This window comes from Notechis scutatus, chromosome 3 (assembly GCF_049901735.1).
Source record: "Notechis scutatus isolate UNSWTSFEM ecotype Mainland chromosome 3, rNotScu1.2, whole genome shotgun sequence".
Classification (NCBI taxonomy): Eukaryota; Metazoa; Chordata; class Lepidosauria; order Squamata; family Elapidae; genus Notechis; species Notechis scutatus.
The window spans coordinates 144,665,016-144,677,113 of NC_142011.1; the positions used below are offsets into that span (position 1 = coordinate 144,665,016).

A 12,098-nucleotide genomic window follows, 5' to 3' on the forward strand; every position below is an offset into this window, starting at 1 on the left:
AGGTAAGAGTAGCAGTGGTTAACATTAATTAACTGTATTTCAGTTTTGCTTTGCTTTCTCTTTAATAAGAGAATAAAACCAGATTACAAATGGATCACAATGCCATATTGAGTTTTTATAAAATTCTGTGAATGAGACAAGATGATTGTTCAATAAAAGTCTTTTGAAGGAGCTTGCTCACAACCTTTAATAGATACTGACAAAATATTTAACGGGTTCAGATGGCTAAGCTTTTGTGAAGAACATTTATGCACAACAGGGTTACAACAGTAAATAGAGAAATAAGACATTAAAAAAATAAGTCTGGGAAAAAGGGACAATAGGGAATCAAATAGCAGCCAAGTTGAAGTACATTTGGCTCATGAAGAGAGAGCCTGGAGAGAATCATAGAGAATAAATGGCTATATCTGAGGAAAAAAGATTGTGTGAGAGCAACTTTAGTCAGAAATGGAAGTAGAAAGACCAAACTGGAGATAAGCATCTGAGAAGCAAAATAAAAGGAGGAGCACATGTGACTGGGGGGAAGAGAGAAGACAATTGTGAAGAAAGAAAATAAAGCCAAAAACTAAAAGTGTAAAGAACAGTGAAATACAGATAGCTTAGGAAAGGGATTATTTTAGCAGAATTCCGAGGAACAGAATTGGTTCTTTAAAAACAAATTAGCAAACAAACAAGCAAAAAATCTTTCTTTAGAAGTCTTTTATGAATTCAAGCCACAGCCATCTTTAAAACGGCTGTGTTTTCCAACACTTGGGTGGTGGTGGTGGATGGGAAATCTTCCTTACAACTCTTCTTCATGCATGTAATCTCCTTAAATCATTGGACAAATGCGATCTATAATAAAACTGCCAAGATAAAAATGCACGGTATTGTAGGGGAAATATTAGAAACTGCAACCTACCATAACTAATTTGGTCCCTAAAAAGGACCTAAATAATACCTCCAGCTAGATCTTTCTGAGCCAGCTATGAAACTGCATGAGTGCATAATCTTTTTAAATATACTGTCTTCTATCTTCTAAAATTGTCCATACATATTTTAATCCTTAATTTGTTTCTAAACAGATTTTTTCCAATCCAAAGATGATACTAGGTAGCTAAACATTAATCAGTATTTTACTTTATAAGGCACAAAATAACCTGTCTGAAAGCCTGTCTCCGAAAAGATGCTTCTATAGATCAAGCAGAAGGAGCAATGGGTCTCATTCAGATTATACAAATCTTATTTTCGATTGCTTGACTATTAATATTAATGCCAATAGAAGAGAATATTTACAGCTAAAGCTTGAGCTGCAGAATTCTTGGTGCTCTGCGAGTTTGGTTGTTTTCTTGCAGACGTTTCATCCAACTAGGTAACATCATCAGTGCTAGAAGGGAATGGGGTTTGCTTTCTGTGGCTGGGCAAGTGTTGGTGGGAGTATTTTTTTTAAATAGATCCTTAATTAGGCTGTTATTTGTCTAAGTTGGTTATTTCTTGTTTGGGTACTGTTTACTCTTGGTCTGGTTAATTCCTTATTCCATGCTTCCAAGTTGGTAAAATGAGGACCCAGATTGTTGAGGGCAATATGCTGACTCTGTCTTAGACCACTATAAAGTGGTGTATAACTCTACGTTATATAACATTTTATATCACTTTTCCTCTAAGTGTTATTGCTATTGTTAATGCAGAAAGAATAGTTGTTCCTTGGTGGAGGTTTGTCTACAGTAAAGGACAGCCTAATCAAGGAAGCACCAAGAGGAAAACAACACTCCCATCAACACTATTAGGGCAGCCACTATATATAAATAGAGATTAAATCCCATTTTATTTTAGCTTTGATGATGTTATCTAGTTCGGTTGTGAAATATCTGCAAGAAAACAATCAAGCTTAGAGAGGTCCAAGGACTCCACAGTATTTATATTAAGCTGAACCAAGAGCTTCAATCCAGAAAGAAATTTTTTTTTTAAAAAAAAGACCCAACTATATATCCAATTATAATAATAGGTTCCAGATGTTACATTGTTTACAAATTTTGCATTTTGCTCATAATTACCCTTAAATACTCTGCTGAAGAACTGATATCAAAGGAAGCAAAAGCAATTGTGGTAGGCAGTTTCTTACCTTTCTACTGTTGACATGTCTCCCCCCCCCCCGCCATTAATCAAACACACACAACTTTTGTGAGCTAGTCTAATAACATGGCTGCACTCCCCAATGCGCAGGATCACCATAGAGGTTCTAGAGTCAGAGTTCCATACCGAGGCAGTGTTTACACTGAGCACATAAGAAGTTAGTTGAATTGTAAAAAGTAACAGTGATCAATCATTAGATTTTATCACTTGTTACACCCACGCCAGCTAATGAGTTAAGAATCACTACACATTCACAAACATAAAACTGTGTTTTCTATTTTCCACAGTCACAATCAGATTCACAGACACACACAGACCAGAGGTGGTATTCAGCAGGTTCTGACCAGTTCTGGAGAACCGGTACTGGAAATTTTGAGTAGTTTGGAGAACTGGCAAATACCACCTCTGATTGGAGATTTTACAGTCTCCTTCCCCTGCCACGCCCACCAAGTCACGCCCACAGAACCGGTAGTAAAAAAAAAAAATTGAATCCCACCACTGACACAGACACACACGCACACATATGGTTTAAAAATACTGAATTAATATTAACTTATTTGAAATTTTTTTAAAGATGTCAGCCCAGTTTTGAAACAACATTTGACTACTGTTTGTATAACCAACAGAGGCCACCAATGCTTTAGACTTCCCAACTCCCAACCTCTCTACCACAGTGATTGAGAAAGGGACTGGACAGCAGGGGAGAGAAAGCATGTAAATAGCAGAGATTTATATCAGAACAGAAGAAACAAATATGCACATCCACCAAAACATAAAATATGTAACAGAAAAACAGAAAAGGTCTGGACGGCCAGAGCTAAGAGAGAGAGAGAGAAAAAAATCTCTTTTGGGATAAAATATGTTGACATTTATTCCACAATTTAAATAAAGTGGCTAAGAACTAATGCTAACATTATGTATCTTTATACGTGTACCTACTTGTGCTGAAAAAAGAGCCTTTTCATTACAATAGTTCTAATGTAAACTGATCCAGGAACTCATATAGATATTATATCAAAAATTAGTATGACAATAAAAAAGAGTTCATATGTTTAAGGCAGCAATACTACAATATATTATAATTTTATAGTAACATTTGCTAATATCCCTATCTGGAAAAGAAATGAATGCAAGACAACCTTCATTCATTCCAAATGAATGTTAAAAATCCCTCAACTTTAAGAATGACTCTATATGAGCCATGGAAAGTTTTTTATATTCAGTTTTTAAAAGCCTTGCCATCGTACTGCACAGTATTTCATTTTCTGCTTTATCCATTTATTTCTCTCCTACCATTCAGTCTTGGGGGAAAAATCTGTAGATACTTTGAAGTATTATTCAAAACTGGATATTTCATACTTTTCAAATTATGCTGAGAATAAAAGAAACCTTCTCAGTCTAATAAAATGGCTTTGTCATCTATGACAAGAAAAAAGTATAAATATTGGGGGTCACTTTTTTTTCACTTCAGTGATTGTCCGTGCACTTTCTTCTGCCCCTATTGTGTTTTTGGTGTATAAACCTTTCTCTGCATTATCTCCTCTTGTCCCATTTCAGAAAAGAAATATGTTCACAATAGAAAGAATAAAAAGTCTTATGCATTTCTATGGCTTAAAGACCCAATTTCATTGTGGGTCTTGTGGAGAAATTTCATTGTCACATTTGCTTCACCAACTTAACAAGCACAACAACAAAAGTACAAGGCAGTGAACATTAGGACTAAGTTTGAATGATTATGCTGGATTTCATAAACCACGAATGGGCATGAAGGTCAAGGACTTCTCTTTGGCCTCTCACTGATCACCTGGTTTCATCTATGGTTAGCATTCAGAGTTTCCATTACATCTAAAGCCAAACAATTCCCGTTTAATAGCTCTTTAAAGCAGTTAACAAACTAATTGGTTATCACACAAATCCAATCCAGGTTTGACTGAAACAAAACTATAATTCCTTGATTTTCACATAAAAGAGGACTCCAAATGTACAACACAAGCTGAGAATCAAGTGTCAACCAAGGGATGAGGAAAAGTTGGAAGGGGTGAGACACACATTTGACCCTGGCACTCATACTTAGCACATAAAACTGCTAGGAAACATCACCTGAACCGTCTTAAATCAATCTTTCTTGCTCCTGTGTCTGAGGCTTTATGTCTGTCAATTTTGATTTACATTTACAGACAGCTAAGCAGAAAAGATACCAACTGACAAAAGACGGCTTGGGATTCCTGGCCTAATTGCTAAATACAGATGGGGAGGTTACCTTAAGGGTGCCAACTGGCAAAGAGTCAAAAGCATGCAGATATTTCCAAGTCTTTTCCAGCTGAACAAACATCAGCCAAACAAAGCCTTGTTTTAGGCTCAGTTAGTTCAGGGAGGTATTAGAGATTAGAACCCTCATGACACAGAGAGGGGGAAAAGCAGTCATTACAAAAGAAACACAAGTCAAGGAAACATATTCTAGAGAAATGGGCCCTTCTGTCTTAAAGGCTGATATGAAATCCAGCATAGAATGATGAAGGATTTTCTCTTGATTTATCTCAATAAAATTGAAATAAAATGACAAAGCCTGTAACAATCAGCAGGAATTCTGATCTATTTATTCACTATAGCATGCCCACCCTTTTTTATCAGATGGGGATGATATGTTTATCACAGCTGTCCTGTCTTTCCCAAATTCAAATGTTTTTGTAAACCTTGCATCAGTGATTGACACACTACGTTAGCTTCGAGGAGATGCTTATTTGAGTCTGCTTTTGGTTGCTGAAACTCCCTGAGTTGGTTTTGACCCAATCATCTCTCAATGTACTGTACCCCCACACCCTAAGCTTGGTATTGTGGGGAATAAGTAAAGGAGAGAGTCCTAGGAACACCATCTTGAGTTCCTGGCAGAAAACCAGGGTAGAATCCTAAAAAATAAATTAAACAATACATCAAAAAATAGAATACAATGATGTATAATTTATGCAGAATGCAGCTTTTGGGTAGGATGATCAACAACCTCTTGCAGAAAAGCAAGACCTTTTCAATGGCTATTTATTATAGTAAGCCCTATCAAAAAGGGGAACTGAAAAAAACACCCATGACTTTAAAATCACTCTATTTCACAGTGTACCTCTCAACCCTCTCAATCTTTGCCAGGAGTGGTTCTTAAGATAAACTGATACCACTTTACGCCAACTGATGTATCACACAATACCTGTTTCCTTAAATCCTGAGCCGAATGATGAAGGGTATGGTGGTTGTTAGCAGTGAGCCCTTTTGTGGAAAAGCCCGTGTTCGTTGAAGAATGATGATTAGCAGCAGCTTGGTCTTTTCGACTCTCAGACCTGTGTTCACTGTTTCGTTCCTTTGCTGGCACTGTGTCTTTGACTTTTTGTTTCTGAATAGGCTCCCTCTCTTTCACTGATTTGCTGGATCCATTGAAGACTGGACAGGGAAAGGGGGGGAAAACAAGAAAAAGAAAAAAGTGATAAGTGTATGAGAGAAATTAATTCTATTTCAAACAGAAAATACTATCACTATTAGCTTCTGCAATTGATCAGTACTTTGACATAAATAAATCTCACTAGTACATCACAATAGGACACACAGAGTTAGAAACAGATACAGGTAGTCCTTAGCTTACAACCATTTTTTTAGTGACTGTTCAGTTATAACACCATTTAAAATATTATGACTGGGCTTTGCACTTATGACTGTTGCAGCATTCCCATGGTCACATGATGAAAATTCGACAACCACCATGTATTTAGTGTGGTTGCAGTGTTGCAGTATCATGTAATTGCTATTTGTGACCTTCCAAGCAGGCTTCCAACAAGCAAAGTCAATGGGGAAAGCCAGATTTGCTTAACAATTGGGTGATTCGCTTAACAAGCAGGTCAAAAAAAGGTTATAAAATATGGCATAACTCCCTTAAAATTACCTTGCTTAGGAACAGAATTTATGATCCCAATTGTGGTCATAAGTTAAGGACTACCTGTAATCATTTCAACCTATATCCCAGCGAAGATCTGCACACAGGACAATAATCGTATCTGTGGATTATAAAGTACTTTCATCCTGTGCCAAACAAGGATAAGTATTAGCATAAAATTCCCCTAGAAAAAAGAACACCAGAATAATAAAAGATTGAAAATCCCCCAATAGTATGCAACTTGTTTCAGTGGTTCTATCTTAGACCTTTTGGATACAGGCATTTATTTGTGAGAACACGTAAAACAACAAAGAGAAAATTGGAATTGCTAACATATTAAGCTCAATTCAAACATTCTATTCATCCTTACAAGGACAGAGCTATGATTGGCATTCCCACTCCAATGGCTACAAAATATACTCATGATGATGTTAAGCAGGGGTGGGATTCAAAATTTTTAACAATTGGTTCTGTGGGCGTGGCTTAGGTGGTAGGCGTGGCTTAGTGGTCATGTGACTGGGTGGACATGGCTTGGTGGTCATGTTATTGGCTGGGTGTGGCCAACTCAATATCACTCACATTGAGGCATGCATCTCCTCTCCTCTCCTGACTGTGGGGATACTGCAACAGTCGTAAGTGTGAAAAATAGTCATAAGTCACTTTTGTCAGTGCCATTGTAACTTTAAATGGTCACTCCACACAAGCAAAGTACCAGCGAAGGAGGGGAAAAAAACTCCAGAGATATTCCTGAGACGGGAAGTCTAGTCCTGCCAAGAATGTAATAAGGGTTAACGGAGAGGCAGTTTCTGTAAGCAACACCAGAATGTTTCCTTCCTGCCTTCCTTACAGGATTAGGCCAATAATTTCTTCTAACAACCGGTTCTCCGAACTGCTTAGAACGTTAACAACTGATTCTAGCGAATAGGCGCGAACTGGTAGAATCCCACCCCTGATGTTAAGATAGGAATGCCAGCCAATTAATGCTCTCTCAACACGATGAAGTGACAAGCAAACAAAATTAGAAATAGCAGTAGCAGCAGCTTTTGAAAAATGATAGGTGAAAACCACAATTGGGCAGGAAGCTGAAGCAGTTAAATAGGAAAAAATAATGTGATTTTTCTGAATATTCAAAAGCAAGGCAAAAATAGTTATTAACCAGTGCTGCTTTGCTTTGTTTTTCTTTTACTTCTGAATCCCCAAAATTTAAAATCAATGAACATACTGCCAGTGAAGCCATTATTAAAGATCATTATGTAATAAAGATAATTAGCTGCTGTGAAGCAATGTCATTTAATGATTAACATTATCTATACAATAAATCAACCTGTCAATTATATGGTAACCATACCATTATTTCTGAGTAATTCAGTTAAACCACAGAATTTATTACAATTTGCATTTAGATCCTATATTTTTTGCAACCTGCACCAACTTTGCCTTCTCTTTTGCAAACACTTTCCATTGTACCTTATTCTAATAATTAAGCAATTAAATGCAGGTAGTTCTTGACTTACAACCACAATTGAGCCCAAATTTTTTGTTGCTAAGCAAGACAGTTTATATGTGGATTTTGCCCCATTTCATGACCTTTCTTGCCATAGTGGCTAAATGAATCACGGTTAAACTAGTAACAAGGTTGTTAAGTGAACCTGGCTTTCCCGTTGACTTTTGCTTGTCAGACGGTTGCAAAAGGTGATCATATGACCCCGAGGTCAATGCAACTGCCATAAATACATGCCAGTTGCCAAGCATCCAAATTATTATCATGTGACCATGGGGATGCTGCAATGGTCATAAATGTGAAAAATGGTCATAAGTCACTTTTTTCAGTATGGTTGTAACTTTGAATGGTCACTAAATAAACTGTTGTAAGTTGAGTACTACCTGTATTTCCATCTTTTTTACTTTAACTAGATCACTGGAATGGATTTTATGTATGTTTAAATTCAGAGTCACAATTTCCACTGCAATCCATTCTTCCATCAGAGAAAGAACAGAACAAAACAACAGGCCGCCAAAGTTAGCTGTTCTCGTCTTTCAAATTAACAAAAATGAAACAGAAAAACATAATGGGAAACTTTTCTCCTGATAAACTTCCAATAATTAGAGGAAGGAAGCATTTGGATTATGAAAAAAGTTGGCTGCTCCTAGTAATTCTTTAGAAAGAGAACCTCTTGCAGAACAGAACTGAGAGATATGAAACCAACATTTCCTACTTTAATTACACGAATCAAGGAAAGCTGGCTTCAGAAACTAAGCAAACTAGGAAACAGCCCCATAAAGATTTCTTTCTCTTCCAAGAAATAAGTTGTGAAAAGAAACATTTCTTTTTGATGAGAGAAGCTGACTAGGCAACCCCTAGTCAGGACACTACAAAGTAAGGCAGAGGGGCAAAGGCAGGAGAATTCATCACTGAGTCCTAGAGAAAGAGCACAGAACTGATTTACTGCGAAGGTGCTGCCAATGTCAATAGAATATGTATGACTTTTGTGGGAGATAGTGACCCAGGTATTATTTCATTCTGGCAGTTACAGTTTAGGACTTTCAGCTACTCAATGCCAAATACATTTTTCAAGTTCTACCGACAAGGCATTGATCAATTTATCTGGATATGACATGAAGGTCACGTGAAGAAAGTGCATTGTGATTAAGGCAGCTCTGCTGATTTGCAAAGAAATAATGGATTTAAGCCTAAAAAGTGTAGGCTGTATTATACTATATACTAACCTAGCAATTAGACACAATACCAAATCTGGAATGAATATAATGCTGTTTGCATGTCTAATCAACATCAACACTAACCTTTTTTTGCTCCGATTTCATTTTCAATAGAAAAGAAAAATTCCGTAAGAAACCATTAAAATGTGATTCTGAAGCAGACAGGACACACCAAGACATTACAGCACTAGCACTTAGACTTATATACCACTTTATAGTGCTTTATAGCACTCTCTAAGCGGTTTACAGAGTCAGCATATTGCTCCCAACAATTTGAGTCCTCATTTTATCTACCTCAGAAGGATAAATCAGGTTTTACAAAGATAGGAAATTTGTTTTGAGTCAAAATGGTGCTTTCCAGGCAGACCACCAACTGGTTGCCCTTCATGTATGGTGGATATCAACTCCTATAATTTCCAATAGGACTAACATTGGTTACATGTATCATAAATGCAAGATGTTGGGCAGAAGAGAGAACTCTAGTTTTGCTTTGGTTGTCTTTTTCATCATCAATATTCTCCACTCCAACTCAATATTCAAATACATACCATGTCCATTAGGAACTTGCTTTTGTGTTTTCCCTTTCCTAGGAGTAGATTGGCATGAAGATGAAGCATTATTTGTGGTCACTTTTGCATCCTCAGTTTCTTCCTCCTCTTCCTCCTCTTCCTCCTCTTCCTGAGAACTTCCAAAGTATACCATGCTGCTGGGCAGGGCCGAAGAACCTGAAAACAAGTCAGGGACATAAATATTACAGCTGTTTCAAAATGGCTATTAAAAGCAGACCTTTTGAGGAATACAGAGTAAGGGCTTAAGGAAATGGATTTCCAGTTCTCCCCCCACCTTATTGAACAAAGCTCCCCAAAAGTTTGAATATGAAAAAGTTTGAATAGGAAACTCAGCTACTCAACTCAGCTACTAAAAGTTTGAATATGAAAAGTTTGAATATGAAACTCAGCTACTTCTTTGAGTTGATCAAACAGTGGCCTCTTCATTTGTGTGTGTCAAGGAAAGATATAAGAACAGAGACAGAAATGGCAGTATTTGAACTGGGAAGGTCTTTCTCATGTGGACTTAGCTATAGCTCCAGTGGTGGGATTCAAATATTTTTATTACCGATTCTGTGGGCGTGGCTTGTTTGGGGGTGTGTGGCTTGGTGGTCATGTGACTGAGTGGTCATGGCCAACTCGGCAAGGTGGTGCAGCACCTTGCTGCAGAGACAGGGTAATTTCCTACATAACTTCCCCCTCTTCCTCCACCCTTGGGCTGACAAAAAAAAAGACCAAAGATCGCAGAGTCTGCCTGCTCTCCTCCTCCTCTGCCGGTTTGTTCTGTACGGCCGAGGAGGAGGAGAGCAGCTGGCCGGTTGGGGGAGGCTTCTTGAGCTGCAAAAGAGGTGGCTGGAGGTGACTTTTTCAGTCTCCAGCCGCCCCTTTTTCAGTGCAAGAACCCTATAGCTGCCGCTCCACTTCTCCAATGGGTCAGCGCATGTTGTACTTTTTTCGGTGGTGCTGGAGAACATGAGGCAGTTGCAGGCTTCTTGCAGCAAAAATTACTGATCTCCGGCTTCACTCGGCTTCTCCAAAGGTCCGGTGCTGGCCTGTTCTATGCGCTGGCTGCTTGGACTTGCTGAGCCTGGCACATAGAACAGGGTGCTTTTTTTGGTGAGGCGGAACTCCAGCCGCACAGAAAAAAGCACACAGCAGCTGCAGGCATCTCACGACAAGGGGGGCAAGAAGTCCCAGGACATTTGCACATCCACCTGCTGGCTGGCTGGGCTGGAAGAGGCGCGTCCGCCGGTAGAAGGAAGCGTGCTCTGGGAGGGCGGGCAGATATCTCGGGGCTGCTGCGCATGCGCACTGCAGTGAGGCAGCTGCACATGCAGTGCGGCTGTGCTGCAGCCACAGGACATCTGCCCAAGCTGCGCTGTGGCTGCCACATGGTAGGGAAAGCTAGGAGAGTGACCAGGGGAAGTGAGCAACCAGGCAACAGGGTTGGGGGCATGGCCAGCCAGGAGTCACCACCTGTTTGGCAATCTACGCCAAATCACCGCTACCGGTTCGCCCAAAGTGGTGCAAACCGGTTGAATACCACCTCTGCATAGCTCTTATCTGAATCACCTACATGCATTTGTTAAGGAAATTTTCATGTGATAGGCATGGTTGCACAGAGCTGTTTATGGGGGAGTCAAAAAGGCAAGATGGGACTATACATGTACATGTAAAAAAGATCAGGATTTGGCCTATCATGACCTTTTTACCTTCCTCCTCTGCTCACACACTGATACTGAAACTTAATCTTTCCTATTTTTAAATTGGAAAACTGTTCTGCATCTCAGCTAAAGACTCCATTCAACTTCTGAGCAGTTTGGGGGCATGCTTTTGATGTGACCCAAAAGTATTTCTTTCTAAATTGTGAAAACAGCGTATGGCCTTATCAGCACTCCATCACTTCAAAAACTCTTGTTTTCCAACTCACTTGAACTGGAGTCCAAAAGACACAAAACATCTCATGGTAGGGATGAAAGCATTTAAGATCCTCTTTATCATTTTTTAATGGAACTCACATATATACAAGGGCTATCCACAAAATAGATTACATTTTGCGATAGAAAAAAAGCAAAGTGTAGGAAAAAAAATGTATTATATACACTTGAAAGTGACACTTAAATACTACTTTTCAACATATTCACCGAACAAATTGAGGCACTTATCATAGCGGTGAACAAGCTTTGTAATTTCATTGGCATAAAATTCAGCTGCCTGAGATTTGAGCCAGTCAGTCACGCCCGCCCGCAGTTCCGCGTCGTCGTCAAAGCGCTGTGTTCCAAGCCAGGTCTTCATCCTCGGAAACAAGTGGTAGTCGCTTGGTGCAAGATCGGGGCTGTAGGGCGGATGAGGAAAAATCTCCCACTTGAAAGCATTCAGGACATCTCGAGTGCGATTTGCTGTGTGTGGTCGGGCATTGTCATGCAAAAACAAAATTTTTGAGCTTAACTTTCCTCTACGCTTGTTCTGAATTGCTTTTCTTAGTTTTTGCAACGTTTCACAATACCTCGCAGAGTTTATTGTTGCACCATGTTCCAGAAAATCGATAAGAAGCACACCTTGCCTATCCCAAAAAACAGTTGCCATAATCTTCCTTGCAGAGAACGTTTGCAAACATTTTCTTGGTTTTTGGGGGGAATTTGTGTGCCCACACTGCATAGACTGCAATTTGGTCTTGCTGCTCACATGTTTGACCCAAGTCTCATCTCCAGTTACGATTCGATCAAGAAATGAATCTCCATCTTTGTCGTAAGAGTACAGAAATGTCAATGATGCGGCCATACGCTGACTCTTGTGGTTTTCTGTCA

The 12,098-nt window shown here is 39.0% G+C and overlaps 1 protein-coding gene across 1 annotated transcript in view; it reads right to left on the reverse strand.

Annotated features, from left to right (window-relative positions):
• Positions 1 to 12,098, reverse strand: part of JARID2 (jumonji and AT-rich interaction domain containing 2) — a 228,448-nt gene that overhangs the window by 41,487 nt on the left and 174,863 nt on the right. The window contains exons 5-6 of the mRNA XM_026670006.2: positions 9,292 to 9,468; positions 5,309 to 5,538 (exon numbers count right to left, since the gene is read on the reverse strand). Of these exons, the coding sequence (XP_026525791.1) occupies positions 5,309 to 5,538; positions 9,292 to 9,468 (407 nt within the window). The remainder of the gene's footprint in view (positions 1 to 5,308; positions 5,539 to 9,291; positions 9,469 to 12,098) is intronic.